The sequence below is a fragment of the Mobula birostris genome, chromosome 27 (assembly GCF_030028105.1).
Source record: "Mobula birostris isolate sMobBir1 chromosome 27, sMobBir1.hap1, whole genome shotgun sequence".
Taxonomy (NCBI): Eukaryota; Metazoa; Chordata; class Chondrichthyes; order Myliobatiformes; family Myliobatidae; genus Mobula; species Mobula birostris.
In genome coordinates this window covers 24657988-24678643 of record NC_092396.1, presented here as the reverse complement: position 1 = coordinate 24678643, position 20656 = coordinate 24657988, and the positions used below count along the sequence as shown (strand labels likewise).

At 44.8% G+C, this 20656-nt stretch overlaps 1 protein-coding gene across 4 annotated transcripts in view; it reads left to right on the top strand.

The window, feature by feature from the left end:
* zbtb17 (zinc finger and BTB domain containing 17) overlaps nucleotides 1–20656 on the top strand; it is a 33991-nt gene that overhangs the window by 1022 nt on the left and 12313 nt on the right. For 2 of the 4 annotated variants that reach the window (XM_072245282.1, XM_072245285.1), the window contains exons 2-9: nucleotides 4038–4244; nucleotides 7459–7653; nucleotides 9211–9384; nucleotides 10484–10600; nucleotides 11625–11887; nucleotides 13557–13699; nucleotides 17310–17610; nucleotides 20010–20097. In XM_072245282.1, coding sequence (XP_072101383.1) covers nucleotides 4040–4244; nucleotides 7459–7653; nucleotides 9211–9384; nucleotides 10484–10600; nucleotides 11625–11887; nucleotides 13557–13699; nucleotides 17310–17610; nucleotides 20010–20097 — 1486 coding nt within the window. In that variant the 5' untranslated portion in view covers nucleotides 4038–4039. Of the gene's footprint in view, nucleotides 1–3446; nucleotides 3692–4037; nucleotides 4245–7458; nucleotides 7654–9210; nucleotides 9385–10483; nucleotides 10601–11624; nucleotides 11888–13556; nucleotides 13700–17309; nucleotides 17611–20009; nucleotides 20098–20656 lie in introns of those variants that run through there. The other 2 variants (XM_072245283.1, XM_072245284.1) reach the window with 2 other exon arrangements.

Below are 20656 nucleotides of genomic sequence, written 5' to 3'. Positions count from 1 at the left end.
ACCTTCCTGAAACATGTAAAATTAGGCAAATCATTGGCAAGGTAGGTGCTAAGAGCATATATCCTGTAGGAATCTATCATTTGGTCATAATCTCATAATAAGAGGTCTCCTTTTTAAGAAAGAAATAAGGAAGAATCTCTTGGAGGATAAAGGAACAGAGATTTCCTGTCCATCTGCCATGGACACTTGAGTTTAGAATACATTTCCAGATAAGCTGGACAGAGTTTTGGTCTACTGAGGAGTCAAAGATCATAGGGAACACCTAGCAAAGTGGAATGAGGTGAAGATCAGCCTTAATGTCAGTAAATAGAATATCAGACTTAAATGCTCCCATGGTCTACACTTGTTCCTACTTTTAAGTTATTTTGTTGACCATACATCCCCTTGATCTTTTCTGATTATTTAATAATTCATGGAAATTCCTGTGCCTCGTCCTGTTTCGTGCTGTATCCTCTCATCTGCTATGTCCAAAAATCTTTTCATCTCCACCTTGAATGAATTAACTAAGAATCCACAGTAACTCACTGCCCGCTGGTGTTTAGGCCAGTAATGAAGATCCCTCTATGTTTGTTTGTCTGGTGGTGTTCAGGGCTTCCTTCATTGTACCAGTAGCTTTCTCTCAGTTTTCACTGCTGTCAGTCAAGCAAATCCTGGGTGGAAACTCCAGAATACTGTCACACTCAGATGTAGAAGGGTTCTTCATTGTTTGAACAATTAGGGTTGTTAGCCCTGAACTGAACCCCCTGAACCAGGAGGACTGGTGGACCACTCTTAGTCTGGCCTCTACCCTTTGACCTGTTTGGCACTGGGTGACCCTACCAAGAGCTAAAACATAAAGCCCAGACTCCAGCCAACATAGCTCTCTGGGTCATTGAGGCAAGCAAGCCTCCAAACAAGGTTCTGGTCCTTTTGGAGGAGAATTGCATCCATCTCCATTTAAAAAAAACAAATTTCTCCCCATTGCAATCCTAATATGCCCCTAGAGAATATTATGAAAAATATTAATAAAAGTGTGCAGCTGTTCTCTCAATACATAAGGGATGTGCCCACATTGAAGTTAATATCTGGTTACCATTTTAAAGTATTTGAGATTTCTAACACAGGGCAAAAGTTGCAGAATGGCATTCCTCCTGTGCAGACAGGGCAAGCAATAGCAGAATGTGTTGAGGGTTAGCTAACTAGTTGATAATACTGCAGTTGGTGAAGTGCATCCTTTTGGTCTCTCCATTTAATGCTAGACCAGGGTAAGAGTTTGCATTATGACCACTGGTTTGCATGTTGTCACAACAAATCTATGCAAAGGAATATAATTCCATTAAAATATTCAGAACATATACTCTATTATCATCCTTGTACTGGCACTTGAGGAAAGAAACTGAAATCTTAGTTAGGGTAAGTGGTAGTGTGAAAATTTGCTTCCTATTATAGATCCAGTCTAAGTCCACCTAACCTTACATCGAATCAGTTGTTCCTTTTCATGCCTGTAGCGCATCGGGCAGCATTTTTGCTGTTTCCTTAGCATTTACCTGTTTATTTACGAGGCCGAGTTGCGAGCTCAACGTCCAACCCAGCACGGATGGAAAGCATGCCCTGTGCCAGCTGGAGTTGAAACCAGGACCGTTTTCCTCGAAGTCTGGCTGATCTCACTACACCACCAGCCAGCTAATCGAATCCCTTACCTGCTGTATTAAAAGTTATTCCTTTCCAAATTCTTCACAGAGATCATTCATTTTGAAATTTTTTTTGGAAGTCTCTCGTTGCAAATAAACCTGACAAGTTTTAGATTAGCTCCATATAACAATTACAGCACAGAAACAGGCCATCTCGGCCCTTCTAGTCTGTGCCAAACACTTACTCTCACCTAGTCCCACCAACCTGCACTCAGCTCATAACCCTCCATTCCTTTCCTGTCCGTATATCTATCCAATATAACTTTAAATGGCAACATTGAACCTGCCTTAACCACTTCTGCTGGAAGCTCATTCCACACAGCTACCACACTCTGAGTAAAGAAGTTCCCCCTCATGTTACACTCTAAACTTCTGCCTTTTAACTCTCAACTCATGTCCTCTTGTTTGAATCTCCCCCACTCTCAATGGAAAAAGCCTATCCATGTCAACTCTATCTATCCCTCTCATAATTTTAAATACCTCTATCAAGTCCCCCCTCAACCTTCTATGCTCCAAAGAATAAAGACCCAACTTGTTCAACCTTTCTCTGTAACTTAGGAGATGAAACCCAGGCAACATTTTACTAAATCTCCTCTGTACTCTCTCAATTTTATTGACATCTTTCCTATAATTCCGTTCACAATTGTTTTTAGCACCAGGGATAAGAACATCGTAGACGCTGAGGCTTGTGGGCTGGGTCACCTAGCTGATTAAGAGCTTCAGGGCCTCAAAATAATCTTGAGTAGCAGTCAGCAATTTCCCATCACAAACCTCAGCCCTTTGAGGCCCCAGACCCAGGGTGGACCCAACGGCGATTGCACATTTTGGAAAATGAAAACATGTAACTGAGCAGTCAGATCAGAGACCGGGTTCACAGAGAGGGGGGTCTTTCGGAGGTACAGCATGGTAACAGGCCCTTCTGGCCCAAAGAGCCTGCACTGCACAGTGACACCCATGTAACTAATTAACCGGTATGCCTTTGGAATGTGGGAGGAAACCAGGGCGCCCGGAGGAAATGCTGATGGTCACAGGGAGAACATGCAAGCCCCTCAGTCTAACCTGGGCCGCTGGTGCTACGTTAGCATAACATTAAGTTCCACCCAGCATTGGTCAGGTTTAGGCTGCCTTGGTCGAGGATCGGAATTTCTGCCTTGTGTGGAGACTGGTAACGGCCGGGGTGGGCAGAATTATCTTCTAATCCCCTAGTGCACAAAAATCCTATCATCTCAGATACATCAATTGAGATTCTAAAGTTATGAAGTACAAAGATCTATCCCCATCTGTGTGGAAGGAACAGAGTCATCGATTGAAGGGGCAAGACAGTGACTGGAGATTGAGGCCCTCACTGGAGCATCAGGGAGTCAGGAGATAGCGGAGATCGGGAGAAGGAAGGAGGGCCGAGAGCGCAAGGAATCCATGCAGTACTGGGAGGGGAGGGGGAAATGAATTAAGGGTAAGTAGGGGACGTAGGAGTCCCATTTCATCTTGCACCGATATTGCTGGGAGTGGCCAGTGATTAGTGTTCCTGGGGTAATCTGTCTGTGTTTCTGCATAATGCTCCAAAAGGAGATTTGCAGAGCAACCCATTAACTCCACTGTGGAAATCACTTTAGGGTGAGACTGATCATATACAAAAGGACATGATCACGGCCATCATGTTTTACAATGGGGGGAAAAAGATAGCCTTCAATTACATGATCCTGAAAAATAGACCATTAAAATCGTATGCAATCCTCTGATGTCAAATGTGTCCTCTTACCACTCATTCATTTATAGTGCATTGGATTACAGTCAGCAGTGACCATCAAATGAAATGCCACTCGTGTTTTCTGCCGATTACATCTGATGGTTGTATCTGAGGAAGGAACAGCCACTAAACATCAGAAATTGCAAATGGAAAGACAAAACTAGTTACAGCTTCATAATAAGTGATTGCTCTGGATTCCACATTGTGCACTGGGTGACAGGCGAAATGACAGCAGAGAGCACCATTGCATGAAAGATCATCGGGTTTGGATCAGGTATATTTCTGTGTATGTAAGATACTGTTGGAAGGCAGGAAACCATCTTGCCTGTCTGTCGACATTGTTCGATTATTCTCTTTAAAGACTGTCTACACTTTCATGTAAGGGCTTAGTCTCAAATCATAACATTAGAACAGGATCAATGGGTTAATCAACCTGTTCCCCTATTCCACTGATTTGAATTAATGCTGATTTGGATAAATGATGCCTTGTCTGTGTTATGTGGAGCCCCAATAGCAAATAGTCACCGTGATCATACAGTTCAGGGTCCTATGCAGTACAACATGAACTTGTGGCCTCAGCTGATCTTTCTGCTTGTGCTCTCTCCCCCTGCTTCCCACAGGAATGGATTTTCCGCAACATAGTCACCAAGTTCTGGAACAGCTGAATCAGCAAAGGCACCTTGGACTGCTGTGTGACTGCACCTTTGTCGTGGATGGCATCGACTTCAAGGCACACAAGGCAGTGCTGGCTGCATGCAGCGAATATTTCAGGACATTGTTCCTGGATCAGAAGGACGTGGTGCATCTGGACATTAGTAACGCAGCAGGTAATCACCAGACAAGTGCAAACGCGCTCTCCCACGGTACAGAGAGTTGGCAGGGTCAAAGCTGATGAATTTTGACCAGTGGTCTCTTTGTTTATCTGTCTGGTTTCTCAGAAGATTGTTGTGGCTCATTGGATCTATGCAACAGTATGAAATCACCTTCCACAGAGAAAAGAATACCCATTCACACAGCTGATATTGCAAGCACAGAAACTCACAAAGGTAGAAAATAACAAACCTTTCCCCATGCCAGAGGCATCTAAGATGAGCGGGCATAGGCTTAAGGTGAAGAGTAAGAGATTTAGAGGCAACCTGGGGAAGATTATTTTTCACCAGAGGGAGATTGCTATCTGGAACATGCTGCCTAAGATGGTGGTGGAGGCAGATGCCTTCACATTTAAACACCAAGGCATAGTAGGCTACAGAACAACTTACTGGGAAATGGTATAGAAAGGCACGATGGATCAAAGGGCCTGTTTCTATGCCACATGACTTTATTATTCTAAAATGTAACAGAATTAATTTCTGAGTCTGAATGTACACAGGAAAAAAAATCCCTTAAATCGAGACGATTAAACGTTAATTGTGGGATAACTTTGGCGAGGGCATTCGAAGAATTTCTCTGCCCTTCTTCAGTCGTCCCATAAGTGCTACTTCTCTGAACCAGCACTTCAATGTAACATCCATCATTAGAGATGCACATTTAGAAAAAATAACACAATCAAGCAAAACTATGGTGATTTTTAAGAGAAAGAAATAATTTTTGACAGATTTATTAGAGTTCCTTGAGGATGTTAATGGCACAGTGGATTAAAGGGGCCACAGTAGGCCTCAGTCTTTGAACTTTCAAAAGGTGCCATGCTGTCATCTTAAGCATTACTACACAATGTTAGAGCTAATGGCATCAGGAATAATAGATTGGCATGAAGAAACCAACAGGGAAAGGATATTTAGGATAGAAGTATCATTTCAGGTTGGCGTGCTGTAACTAGAGGGGTGCCTGATGAATCAGTGCTGTGGCTTCAATGATTTGCTTTCATCACTTAGATGAACATGTAAAGACATTGAATCCAAACTTGCTGGTATTACAAAAATAGCTGGCAAACTACTCATGTGACTGAGACAAAATATCTGCAAGGAGGTTTGAATAGTGTAGGTAAGTGAGCAAGATTGGCAGATGGAGTATAATAAATGTATAATATATAATAAGTGTATGTAGTTTGGTAGGAAGAATAGCAGAGCGGAATATCATTTAAGTGGAAAGAAGATAAAGCCTGCTACAAAGGAGTGGACACAGAACACTAGAATGCAAGTACTGCAAGGAATTGAGAAGGCAACAGACTGTTGGCTCAATGGCAGGGAAAATAGAGCACGAAAGTAAGGAAAATCTTGTAAAGATTTTACACCTGTAAAGGATACTGGTGTGTCTGTCTCACAAGTTATGATCTCCTTGTTTAAGGAAGAGCATACCAGCATTACAGTTCAGAGAAAATTCACTCAGAGGATGTAGGGGTTGTCGTGCAGGGAAAGTTTGAGCAGGTTGTGGATTGTTTCAGGATAGGCTAACCATTGAATGAGGAGAATGTCTTCTCTCGGAGAGTTGTGAGTCATGAATTTTCCATCCAAGGAACTATGATGGCTGGAATAAAACAGAAAATTCTGGGAAAATCCATCAGGTTAGGTAGCATCGATGGGAAAAGTAACAGAGTTAACATCTTCAGGTGGAGACCATTTGTCAGGAGGCTGAATCAATGAATATTTTCAGGGTTGAGATGGAGAAAGTTATGGTCTGAGAGACACAGATCAGCCACGATTGGGTTGAATAGGGGACAGGCTTGAGAGACCCCACAACCAACTGATTCTGGATTCCACACTCTCTCGGTTCGCCTTTGAACCGGCCTCATCTGTAACGAGTCTGTACATACTCCTCGTGGAATGCGAGGGTTTCCTCCGGGTGCTCCGGTTTCCCTCCCACAGTCCAAAGGTGTACCAGTTAGTAGGTTAATTGGTCATTGTAAATTGTCCTGTGACTAGGCTGGGGTTGAATGGGGGGTTGTTGGGCGGCGTGGCTCGAAGGACCAGAAGGGCCTGTTCCTTGTTGTATCTCAATCAATAAATAAAAAACTGGACTAAAGTATGACACCAGGATTGAACCTGACCCTGTCGAGTGAGAGCACTCCCGTTTGCTGCCACACCACAAGTCAGTTTGAGAAAAACATCGGTCAGTTTTCAACCCCTGATCACTCTCCGCTCTGTGGAGCTCCTGCTTCTGGACAGCTGGTGAAGACAGGATGTAGTCCTGCTCCAGTGTCCTTGCAGTCGCATCGCATGTCTGCTCTTGTAACTCATGGTGTAGTAACACGTGCATGTGGGAACCAGTGGAATCAGATTTGAAAAGCAAAGTTGGGTATGCAAAATGTCATAACATGTTTTTGCCTCAGCCCTGTCTTTGACCATGTGTGATCATTTAGATGAGAGAGCCTAGCAAATTTGGACCTGAAGCCTGAAGGATGCCTCAGACACCTATTAGATATTAGATCTATTAACTGTGCCAGTTTCAATGCGGTGTGAAGATGCACAACATTACCGATTTGCACAGCCTTGCGTAGCATCCAATTTTACATTGAAACATAGGAACTAATATTAGTCTGGGCTACTTGACGGTGTTCCTCCATTCAAAAGATCACAACTGAACTGACTGTAACCTGACCTCCTCCTCCCGTCTATCTGCAGCAGTCCAGCTTATTAAGTATATACTTACCTCTGCTTTTAAGATTTTGAAATCGCCCACCACTCTCTGAGAAAAGGAGATCAAAAAACCCATGAGCCTCTTTGTCTCACCACTGTCATAATGGGCAAACCCTCAGTCTTAGACTTTGACCACTAATTTTAGATTCCCTCACAAAAGGCCACATTTTCTCCATATTCATTCCTATAAAGACTGCATGGGATCTTGTATGTGTCAATAAGGTTCCTGCTTATTCCTCTAAACTCCACCAAATCTTTTTTTTTCTAAATACTATTAAGAAGAAGTCTCTGAGACACAACACAACAACTCTGCCTATTTGAATAATGTGAAAGTTTAAGCCTGTATCTGGGAAAAGCAGAGTAATTTTCTGAAGTGGATTGGTGCAGACACTTGCCATCATGGGTTCCTTGGATGGACTGGGTGCCTCAGTGGTGATGGAGTGCAGTGATCTGAGCTACTTTCTCGTAGGTCTCGGCCAAGTGTTGGAATTCATGTACACAGCCAAGCTCAACCTGACAGCGGCGAATGTTTTTGACGTGCAGGCAGTGGCCGGCTTCCTTCAAATGCATGACATTGTGAGCACGTGTGCAACTTTCATCGAAGGCAAGTCCTGCACACCAGCACCGTCTGTCACCAAAGAGGAGCCTTCTGCTTCAGCTCATGGTATGTATGATTGAATGGCGCGAGTGAATCATGGCGACGCTTTGCGGGCAGCTTACAAAACTTCTAAATATACTTCTTCTGAACTTGTACTTTGTATGAAAAGGTCAAAAGACCCTGTTCTCTCTTTCCTTTAAAGTTGTTAGGTCTGTGATAATTTGGGTCCATGGTGTCCGAAGTGATTTAACATTGATCCATAACTGAGGCACTAATTTAAACTTCATTTAGAATGTCTTCAATAGCTGGCGTTAGTTCAGATTAAAGTGGAAATATTTATTCCTTCTGGTCGCTGATGGAGTAGTCTGCACATGTCATGGACGTGGCTGTGCTGGGTTGTGACATTTGCCTCAGTATTTAGGAGATCTGAGTTTTGTATCCCAAATAAAGCTGAAATGAGGGAAGATTTATTGGTTCTTATAAAAGCATGCAAAGATCTGGATCTTGCCTGTTAGAATGACCACATTCAATTCAAAGATATTGATATTTGTGAAGGTTATGGATTAAATGTAGACAGGATTTGAGGAAAAATCAGAATCAGGTTTGTTATCGCTGGCATGTGACGTGAAATTTGTTAACTTAGCTGTAGCAGCTCAACGTAATACATAATAAATATAGAAAAAGAACAAATAAGTAAATAAAATAGGTAAATCCATTACGCTGTGTGTGTGTGTGAGTGTGTGACAGAGAGAGAGAGGAATAGGTTAAAGATAGTACTGTATAACGCATGGCTCCAGGGTTGAACACCCAATGGGTATTTTTTTCCTTTAGTAGGGTTTTTTTTCTTTTTGTCACAAAAAAGTTTTCAATCTTTTAATATGAATGTCTTTTTTTTCTCTCCTTGAGGCATTGTAAGTGATGTACTCTTGTTAATTTTGGATTGATAAAAAGATTTGAAAATGAAAAAAAAAAGTACAAAAATGGAAATAAATATTAAAAAAGAGTGAACTAGTGTTCATGGGTTCATTGTCCACTTAGGAATTGTCTGGCAGAGGAGAAGAAGCTGTTCCTGAATCACTGAGTGTGTGGCTTCAGGCTTCTGTACCTCCTTCCTGAGAGTAACAATGAGAAGAGGGCATGGTCTGGGTGATGGGGTCCTTAATAATGGACATCACCTTTCTGAGGCACCAGTCCTTGAAGATGCCTTGGATATTACGGAGGCTATGATGGAGTTGACTAATTTTACAACCTTCTGTCGCTTTTGCCTGTCTTTTGCAGCAGCCGCCCCCACCCCCATACCAGACAGTGATGCAGCCTGTCAGATGAAATTCCTTTTCATCCCGTGTGGATTCTGGGGGCCTGAATCTCCTGGTCTGAAATGTGCAAAGAAGTAGAAGCCCTCATTAGGTGAATGAGCACTTGAGATTACGTGTTCACTCCTGGTTAGCTCTTGTCCTGATGGTTCAAAGGGCCTCCAGTGATCATACCCCCCACTGCATCCGTTTATTAATGACCCCATTCCTTATTGTGCAATGGCAGAAACACATAATCAAAGGGTGGTGTAAGTTACCGGTAGGTTGAGTTGGTGTCTCTCTAACTACTTTGACTCTGACTCTCATTCAGACGTGGAGCCGCAGAACAGTGACGAGAAGAAGGGAAAGGAACAGAGTGTAGATTCTCCTGGAAAAGAGAAGAAGGAGCCAGCTGTTGAAGTGAGGGCAGATGGACCAGCAGAGTCAGAAGACGATGACGCAGCAATGGAGTTTGAAGATGATGAAGATGAAGATTACAAACCCGGTCAGTTGATGCCCCCTCACCTTATTGGGTCATACATTGGCCTGTACGTTTACAAAGCTTTTCTCTTTGTTTCCATGAATTTTTCCACAGCTGGTTGGAGACTGGATGCAATTCACATGGCCTTGGCTCAGGGATGTCGGGGAGGCTGAGCCAGACTGAATCAGAAATGTGCTGTATGTGCTGGAGTCTTCAAGAGGCATAGATTGTGTGTGGCTCGTGTGTACTAGCTATGACAGAGGCTAAAAATCTGAAAGGGGGAAGGAGCATATGTTATAAACCCACTTAGTATCAAAATAATTTATAATAATTCAATTTCACTAAATTATGATCTGTTGTCAATAAGTATTGAAGTAGTTACATAGAATATAAGAACATAAGAATTAGGAGCAGGAGTTGGCCATTTGGCCCGTCGAGCCTGCTCCACCATCCAATAAGGTCCTGGCTGATCTCTGGCCATGGACTCACCTCCACCTACCTGCCTTTTCCCCATAACCCTCAATTCCCCTTCTATGCAAAAATCTATCCAACCTTGACTTAAGTATATTTACTGAGGTAGCCTCCATTGCTTCATTGGGCAGAGAATTCCACAGATTTACCGTTCTTTGGGAAAAGCAGTTCCTCCTCATCTCTGACCTAAATCTACTCCCCTGGAATTTGAGGCTATGTCCCCTAGTTCTAGTCTCACCTACCAGTGGAAACAACTTTCCTGCCTCTATCTTATCTACCCCTTTGATAATTGTATATGTTTCTATAAGATCTCGTCTCATTCTTCTGAATTCCAGTGAGTACAGTCCCAAGCGACTCAACCTCTCCTCACAGATCTTGGTTTCCTCCCATTTCTGTCCTCACTGAATGTCATGCTCCATCTGTGGCCACTGTTAGCTTTAAGGAGGTGTGAGAAAGCAGCACAGTGTTCCTACAGTTCCCTCCTTCTCATCTCTCTCTCTCTCCCGCTTTCCCCCTCTCTCTCCCTCTCTCCCTCCCTCGGGAGAAATACCTGGACTCAGCACGGGCATTGATAAACCACTTCACCTTCTTGTCCGCCAGTCACATCGGCGTTCTCCTTGGTTAATCGTTGCTCTCTGTTGTGCTTCTCTAGGAGACATGGTGAAAGATGCTGTGTCAAAGATATATGGAAAACGTCGGCACTTCTTTGCCAGGAAAAGCACTTCGAGTGACAGTAAAGACTGCAGTGCTGCGGAGAGTCCCAAGGAAGGTATAGTCCTCAGCCGGAAAGGTCGCTAGCTGGGTGGGCATACTGTACGTTTACTTATCTATACCTCTGGCTGGCACACTGGCACAGCTGGCACTGTCACTGTCTCACAGCTCCACTCAAACCTGACCTCTGGTGTGGAATATGCACATTTCCCCTGTGGCCACTTGGGTTTCCTCTGGGTCCCTCGGTTTCTACCCACATCCTAAAGACGTGCAGATCAGTTGATTAATTAACCTTAGGTTGCCCTTAGGGTGTAATGTGTGGATAGTGTTGAGGGGTTGATGGGAACTTGGGGAGAAATGGACCCCCAATGGCTGGCACAGGCTTGTTGGGCCGAAGGGCCTGTTCCGTAGCTCATATAACTATGTGAGTAAAGATGCCTCCTTTTGTATGTAAGCCCATCCTTTCTCTGATAATCAGGTAAATGCAAAATTTGACCTTGGACTGGGTGAGGGTACCTTGGAACTGGTTGGTGCTATTTATTCACCAGTTGGATAATCAATATACGTTACATTGACAAGTGTCTCCCACAAACTGGTAATACTACAATCTGATTTTTAAGAATGCAGGTACGGCCTAATAAGAGGAAAGGGTTTCCACCTCTCCCCTCGCAGTAATTCCGTCCGTTCTCTCCTGAAACTATTGACTCTCCATAGGAGCGGATTCCCTCTGGTAGCTCAGCCAACGGTCCGCTTGTCCTCTAGAAGCTGAAACAATTTGTGCCACCAGGCAGTCTGACCAAGAGGCGAATTAAAAGCCCAGTCTGATTGCTTTACTGAATGTTCAGGCCTTCCAGCAAGCGCTGATGAGATCAGGCGCAGGAAGTGTGGCTGTTTATTCCCGATCCTGACAACTGAGGGCAGCTGGCGGATCAGCTAACTCCACACGGGGCAAGGACAAAACCGAGGTTACGGGGCGAGAGCGTTAGTGCCAGGGCACTTTAGAGCACTTATTTTCAGAGTATTGCTTGCTGCACTGGGCTAAGGTACCGCTTTCGGGGATAATGGTTTGTTCATTTGCGCAGACATGGCAGATGATGAACTGAAGGAGGCAGACACAGTGGTGCATGATAACACCGACGTACAGGAGAATGGGAGTGAGTTGGCACACAGTCACGGAGACGGCCAGGCGCATTCTGAGTACAGCGAGAAGCTGGATGGTGCCTCAGAGTCGGATGCAACGCTGGAGGATCAGGACAGCGCTCACGATACCAGGCGTCGTCGCTTTGGCCCCTACATTGACCGCACCGAATCGCGTCCTTACGGGTCAATAACGCACAAGTGTAAGGTAATGTACCCAGTTGGATTACCTCTCTTGGTGTCTCACCTTGGGACAGTCAGTGCCACTTAAGTGCTGATTAACCAACCTTTTGTTTCCCTTTAACCATCTAACCCCTCGATCACCACAAATCTCCTGAGGAGACTGCATATAGCCAGCTGCAGACCTCTCAGTTATGACTAAAGGCATCCGTAAATCTTGCAAGACCATGGATCTGCGCCTGGAAAGTCTTCACTCTCCAGGGCGCAGGCCTAGGCAAGGTTGTATGGAAGACCAGCAGTTGCCCATGCTGCAAGTCTCTCCTCTCCACGACACCAATGTTGTCCAAGGGAAGGGCATTAGGACCCATACAGCTTGGCACCAGTGTTGTCGCAGAGCAATGTGTGGTTAAGTGCCTTGCTCAAGGACTCAACACTTTGCCTCAGCTGGGGCTCGAACTCACGACCTTCAGGTCGCTAGTCCAATGCCTTAACCACTTAGCCACGTGCCCACCAGTTATGACTATGACTACAGTTATGGTCGGTTACTTAAGAATGTGGATGAACAGAGGGACCTTGGGGTTCAAATCCATACATCCCTCAAGGTCGCTGCACAGGTTGATAGGATAGTTAAGAAGGCCTATGGGATGCTAGGCTTCATTAATAAGGGGATTGAGTTCAAGAGTAGAGAGGTCATGTTGCAACTCTACAGATCTCTGGTGAGACCACACTTAGAGTATTGTGTTCAGTTCTGGTCACTTCATTATAGGAAGGATGTGGAAGCTATGGAGAAGGTGCAGAGGACATTTACCAGGATGTTGCCTGGATTGGAAAACAAGTCTTATGAGGCAAGGTTAGCAGAGCTGGGACTTTTCTCTTTGGAGCGTAGAAGGATGAGAGGGGACTTGATGGAGGTCTACAGGATTATGAGAGGCATAGATAGGGTGGATAGCCAGTACCTGTTTCCCAGGGCGTGACTAACAAACACCAGAGGGCATATGTACAAAGTTAAGGGAGGGAAGTTTAGGGGAGACATCAGGGGTAAGTTTTTTACACAGAGGGCTGTGCGTGCCTGGAATGACTTGCCAGGGATGGTGGTGGAGGCTAAAACATCAGGGGTATTTAAGAGCCTCTTGGATAGGCACATGGATGAAAGAAAAATAGAGGGTTATGGGGTAGTGTGGGTTTAGTACTTTTTTTAAGGAATATATGGGTTGGCACAACATCGAGGGCTGAAGAGCCTGTACTGTGCTGTAGTGTTCTAGTGTCTAGTGACTATAACCCTGTACCTCAAGTTCATGACCATTCATTGTTTGATTTGCCCCGGACAGTGCCGTTATCAGATTCATCTGAAGGAAAGTTCGTCATACAGAGAGGTGAAGCAGACCAAGGATCTCTGGAAGAAACAGGGGTGGCCTCAATGAAACAGACAAAATTCCTTTTAGACTTGACAGGCTAGATTCAGCAATGTTGTTATCTGAAACCAGGGGGTGTGGTGGGTCACTCAGAATCGGGGGTCTGCTGGTCAGTTTAGAGAAGAGGGTAAACCCTGGGCAGCCTGTATTCCCCAGGCGATGGAGGCTGAGCCACTGGCAGACATCTTTTGATACTTGTGAAAATCACTGGATGAGGCGAAAGAGATGGAGGAGGGTCTCAACATCACAGCCATTTCAGCCCACTCTTGACATTCTTCTCGGCAGGACTGCGGGAAAGAGTTTACACACACTGGAAACTACAAGCGGCACGTCCGCATCCATACCGGAGAGAAGCCCTTCTCCTGCAGAGAGTGCAACAAGGCGTTCTCGGACCCTGCTGCCTGCAAAGCGCATGAGAAAACGCACAGGTATGGGCGAACCTCTGCTACCCTTGTAATGAATGGGAGCAGTTCCTGAAATGCTGTGAGCTACTGGGGACGGAAGCAGTCCACCTGGTTTGAAAATCTGTGATTTAGAACTTACTGGCATTTCTGAGTGGGATCTGGTTTATTGTTACTGAGATACAGATCATACATACATACATAGAGGACTGCAGCACAGAAAGTCCCTTCAGCCCATCTAGTCCATGCTGAACTATCATTCTGCCCAGCCCCATCGACCTGCACTTGGATCATAGGCCTCTGTACCCCTCCCTTCCACATACTCATCCAAACTTCTCTTAAATGTTGAGATCAAACCCCCATCCACCACTTCTGCTGGCAGCTTGTTCCACACTCTCTCTGAGTGAAGAAGATCCCCCCCCCAAATTCCCCTTAAACATTTCACCTTTCACTTCCACCTCTGTGGAAAAAGCATAATTGCATTTACCCTAACTATACCACTCATAATTTTATATGCTTCTATCAAATCTCCTCTCATTCTCCTGTGCTCCAGGGAATAAAGCCTTAACCTATTTAACTTTTCCCTATAACTCAGGTCCTCGAGTCCCGGCAACATCCTTGTAAATTTTCTCTGTACTCTTTCAATCTGACTGATAACTTTCCTGTAGGTAGGTGACCAGAACTGCCCACAATTCTCCAGATCAGGCCACACCAACATCTTCAACATAACATCCCAACTTTTGTACTCAATACTTGGATTTATGAAGGCAATTGGGTGCCAAAAGCTCTCTGTGACTCTGTCTACCCGTCAAAGGTAAAAGCTGTTGTTTGCCTGCCATCCAGATGCATCATTCCAATCATAAGTCGATCGAGACAGTACAATGAGAAAGCAAAGCTGTTTGCAGAATACGTGTACAAAGAAAGTACAGTGCATACAGACAGACAACGTGAATGGGACATGACAAGGTTGACTGAATTTTTATGAAATAAAAGATCCATTCAAGGGTCTTATAACTGTGGAGTAGTGGCTGTTCTTTAGTCTGGTGGTCCGTGTTCTTAAGCTTCTATATCTTCTGCCCGATAGAAGGGAGGAGAGGAGAGGACGACGGGGTGGGAGAAGTCCTTGATTCCAAGGCAGCATGAAGTCAATGGAGGGGAGATGGTTTTCATGATGGACTGGGTTGGGTTCACAACTCATAGCAATCTTGAGCAGAGCAGTTGCCATAACAAGCAACACACATAAAAGTTGCTGGTGAACGCAGCAGGCCAGGCAGCATCTCTAGGAAGAGGCACAGTTGACGTTTTGGGCCGAGACCCTTTGACCCTTTTGAAAAAAGAGCTAGTCAGAGATTTGAAAGTGGGAAGGGGAGGGGGAGATCCGAAATGACAGGAGAAGACAGGAGTGGGAGGGATGGAGCCAAGAGCTGGACAGGTGATTGGCAAAAGGGATATGAGAGGATCATGGGACAGGAGGCCCAGGGAGAAGGAAAGGGGGAGGGGGAACCCAGAGGATGGGCAAGCAGTATAGTGAGAGGGACAGAGGGAGAAAAAGGAGAGAGAGAAAAAGAATAAATAACGGATGGGGTACGAGGGGGAGGTGGGGCATTAGCGGAAGTTAGAGAAGTCAATGTTCACGCCATCAGGTTGGAGGCTACCCAGACGGAATATAATGTGTTGTTCCTCCAACCTGACCAAGACAGAATATAAGGTGTTGTTCCTCAGACCTGACCCAGACTTCCTAGAGATGCTGCCTGGCCTGCTGCGTTCACCAGCAACTTTTATGGGTGTTGCTTGAAATTCCAGCATCTGCAGATTTCCTCGTGTTTGAGTTGCCATTACAAACTGTGATGCAACCTGATAGGGTGCTTTCTGCAGTAGAAATTGGTGAAGGTCACTAAGAATGTTATGTTTCTTAGATTTCTAAGGTGTGCCTTCTTGGTCAGAGTGTCCACGGAGCTTGAATAGGATAAGTTGCTAGTGATATTTCTAGCAAAGAACTTGAAGCTCTCAACCATCTCCACCTCAGCACTGTTGATACAAGCAGGGTCATGTGCTGAATTCCTCTTCTTGAGGTACGGCAAGAACAGAAGTGGTGGAAGTACACAATGGGTCAGCAGCATTTACAGGCACACCAACAGTTATTGATTCAGGTCAATACCCATTGATCAGAATTGCAAGACACTACGGAGAGAGTCCAGAGGAGATTCGCGAGAATGATCCCAGGAATGAAAAGGTTCATGTATGAGGAGCATTTGACGGCTCTGGGTCTGTACGCTGGAGCTTAGCAGAATGAGGGGGATTTCGCTGAAGCCTACATAGAATGGATGTGGAGAGAATGTTTCATATAGTGGGGAGTGTCTAGGACTAGAGCGTACAGCTCAGAATACAAGAACACATCCCTTTAGAACTGAGATGAGGAGGTATTTATTTAGCAAGAACGTGGTGCATCTGTGGAATTCATTGCCACAGTAACTAATCTTCGCAAATCTTGAGTTGGGGAGAGAGGAGAGGGAAGAACAAAAGGGAAGGATTGTGAAAAGGTACAAGACAGGAGAGATTAAATCAAGGGATAATAAACAAAACAGAATCAGGAGGCAATAAGAAAGATAAAGCAACAAAAGGTGTAAATGACAACAGAATTGTTAAGTGCAGGGCACTAAGGACCACTGACGTTTACATCAGTAACGTTGGGGGAGGGCATCAGTAAATATTATTGGGTGGAAATGGCAAGACCTTCCAAATAAATCAAAGATTGTATTGTGGCAATTCAGAGAGAGAGAAAATGAAGAGGAAAAGGGCATTAGTGAAGGAGTTTCTGAAATGAGTCCTTACACTGAAGTACCAAAGTGAGCACAATGTTCATTAGAGAGGAAACCGCCAATCACGGTAAAGACTGGGCTAATTTAGTTGAATAATAAACAAAGAGGGAGAAACTGTCTGGTCCAGGTAACTCAATTTCCATATTTCTGAGGGAAGTTTGGCTGGAAATTAGGATAATTCTGTGAGTTTCCAATCCCTCACAGATACAAGAGTGATGCCTGAGATTGCAAACTCTGTTCTCAATAAAAAGAGAGAGAGAGAAACCCTGGCATTTACGGACCTGTCAAGCTGGAAACTTGAACAGAACTTAATCTGGGACAAAATTAATATATAATTTTATGGGAATTATTACAGGAAAAATGATATGTGAAATCAAAAAAGGGATAACAGATGTATTTCTTAATTTTAAGAAGGCATTCGAGTCAGAGCTCAAACTGAAATCAGCAGATTTCTGGATTTTAAAAGAATTGAGAGAAATGGATAGGAAGATTCAACTCGATAGTCGAGCAGCAATGACATTGTTGAATGGTGGAGAGACTCCAATGTGTGGAATGGTTTCCTCCTGCTTCACTTGAATAAGTAATTATATATTAATTTTAAAAATAACACTATTGTATTTTATATGGCTGCATGGATATAAATTTAAGTTTCAGAAAGGAGTGGTTGACACTCATCTTTCAGACTGGAGATGTGTGTGCAGACTTTGATGTGGTGTTGTGTTGACTGGAAGCGCGAGGTGAAAGTTCTGGCCGGCAGCAGTGTGTGACCATGATCAGTGCAGCCTGTTTCCCGCTGACTGTACCTGCTCTGCCCACAGTCCAGTCAAGCCTCACTCCTGCGAGGAGTGCGGGAAGAGCTACCGGCTGATAAGCTTGCTGAACTTGCACAAGAAGAGGCACACGGGCGAGGCCAAGTACACGTGCGATGACTGCAGGAAGACCTTCACCACCTCCGGCAACCTGAAGCGCCACCAGCTGGTGCACAGTGGTGAGAAGCCCTACCAGTGCGACTACTGTGAGAGGTCGTTCTCCGATCCCACCGCCAAAATGCGGCACCTGGAGATGCACGATGCTGACAAGGTTCACAAGTGTCCCCACTGTGAGAAGCGATTTAACCAGGTAGGTCAGATCTCACTCCCCACCACTTCTCTTCCTCCCACCTCCTGGCACCCACTGCTGTGAATGTCTTCATGGGTCATTAACCCTTTCTCCACCAAGGCAGTCTATTCATGGAGTGTGAGCAGGCTACGGGCTGACGGGGAGATTCTATTCCTGGCCTCGCTGGACGCCTGAGCAAGCTGAAGGTCACTGTAAAGTCATCAGCAGTGGGAAAACTCCCACCCCTTTCTGCAGGGTAAGAGACTGGACATTGTGAAACACCAGTCAGAATCTTTCTGCTCTGGGGAGCTGTGGTTCCTGGAGTTCTGTGTCACGAAAAGACAAGCATGTCCTTTCACTGGGATTCTCCAAGCTATTGATAGATCCGTGCCACTTGGTGGTCTGTGAGGATCAGACAGCATGTGGGGTCGTGGTAGACCTTGTCATATTGTAGAGCAGATTCAAGAAGATGTGTGGTCCGCTCCTGCTCAGTTCTCATTTTCTTATCCCTTCCCAATCCAAAGCCAGTTGTGGCATTCTTAACAATGCACTGGCAAATATCCACAACTCATCCTGGGTTGGGGATGGTTTCAGTGTTTGCAGCAACTGCACCATTGTATCCAAACAGCAAATGTTTCCTACATCATACCATTGGGCTTTCAGGTTAAACTGACATTCAATTCAGAATCCCTGACGAAAACATCACAAGAATTCCTTCTCCAAGAATGGTTTGAATTTCTGAATCTAACTGGCGAGAAAGAATTAGGTTACTTTGTTCTGAACATTTGTACTGATATTCTCTCGTTATCTCAACCCCAGATCATGGAGATGAATTAAATATCAGTTACCCATTTCGTGCTCACGTTCCTGTCATTGAGCTCAAGCACAGTCCATGGGAAGTGGGAAGGTGGGAAAGTGGCTGTTGAAAGAACTGCTTAAAATGGACAATTAGTGTCTTGCAAAGATAGATCAGAATAGGAATCAGGTTTAATATGTTGTGAAATTTGTTCTTTTGCTGCAGCATTACAGTGCAGTACATAAAATTGTAATAAATTACAATAAGAAATATTTATACACATAATTAATTAAAAGAATAATGCAAAAGAGAGCAAAATGGTAAATTTGTGGGTTAGTTCATTGTCCATTCAGATGGATAGAAGCTGTTCCTAAAACTTTGAGTGTGTGTCTTCAGGCTCCTGTACCACCTCTGTGATGGTGGCAATGTGAAGAGAACACACCCTGGGTGATGGGGAATGCCGCCCTTTTGAGACACCTCCTTTTGAAGATGTCCTCGATGCTGAGGAGGCTAGTGCCCATGATAGAGCTGGCTGAGTCTCCAGCTTTCTACAGCTTTTCCAATACCGTACAGTGGCCCCATCGCCCCATCATACCAGACGGTGATGCAACCAGTTAGAATGCTCTCCATGGTACATCGGTAGAAATTTGCTTGTCCTTGACGACATACAAAATCTCCTTAAACTCCTAATGGAATATAGCTACAGTTATGCCTTCTGTGTAACTGCATCAATATGTTGGGCCCAGGTAGACTGACATCCAGGAACTTGAAACTGCATATCCTTTCCCTCAGTGACCCTGAAGGTGGACCTCAACTTCCCCTTCCTGAAGTCCACAGTCAATTCCTTGGTCTGACTGACGTTGAGTGTGAGGTTGGTGTTGCAACACCACTCAACCAGCTGATCTATCCCACCCCTGTACACCTCCTCATCACCAGTCTTGAGATTCTGCTGTGTCATCGGCAGATCGGCAAAAGATCGTTCCATTTCTTTGGGTCACTCCTTAATAGGGCTGCTGGTGGCGGAGGAAGACATATCACTGACCAAACCTAGATCCCTTCTCTGACAACCTGGTTTGGTTTATATTTTCTACCCATTCATTCTCAGCAGCGTTCGTGATCTGACTGACTGCCACTGGATGTGCCCGTTTCATTTCTGCATGTTCTGCTGGGCACTCCCTGTGGCCATCGGTCACAGTTACAGTTCACCTACCTGTGGCTGGCCGTGAAGGTCAGAGTTCACCTACCTGTGGCCACCCGTGAAGGTCAGAGTTCACCTACCTGTGGCTGGCCATGAAGGTCAAAGTTCACCTACCTGTGGCTGGCCGTGAAGGTCAGAGTTCACCTACCTGTGGCCAGACGCCAAGGTCAGATTTCACCCTGCCTGTGGCCAGCTGCCAATGTCAGAGGTTACCAGGTGAGCAAACCTAGACCACCCATTGTTTTAACATCACTGTACCCTGACCATAGAGCCAAGGTTATTCCACCATTGCGCTAAGAAACCTATAGAGCATCACGTTGCTGCATTTTTATGCGTTTTATTCTGGGCATCTTGACTGCTTGTTCATTCCCGAGTCTTTAAAGATGTCATAAGCTGATAATGAAAATTGTCATTTGTGTTTTATAGCTGGGGAACTTGAAAGCCCACCTGAAGATCCACATTGTAGACGGGCCCCTGAAGTGCAGGGAGTGTGGGAAGCAGTTCACCACATCAGGTGAGAGCTGGGCTCGCCAACTCTGTCGCTCCAACTTTGTGAAAAGGCAAACAATTTCTCTGCGAATTCGACCCTATCTTGCCCAACCATGACAGTGGGGGTAAGCGATGGGGAAATATGCTGGGCAGAGTTATCTGACCCCAGCCAGAATGAGAGGAGAACTACTCCAAAATACCTTCTGTGCCGCTGAGCCACCCTCTGCAAGGAAGTTGTCCCTCAGGTCCCTTGTAAATCTTGCCCCTCTCAGCGTGAAAATTTGCCCTCCAATATTTATTTCCTCTCCCTGAGAAAAAGACTGTGCACTTCAAAGTTGAAAGTAACCTAATTATCAACATACATATACTACCCTGAGATTCATTTTCTTGCGTGTATTCACAATAAATACAGAGAAACACAACAGCATCAATGAAAAACTGCAGGTCAACAAAGATGGACCAACAACCAATGTGCAAAAGATAACAATTGTCCAAAAAAAAAAACAGAAAATGAATAAATAACAAGACCATAAGACATAGGAGCAGAATTAGGCCATCTGGCCCATCAAGTCTGCTCCACCATT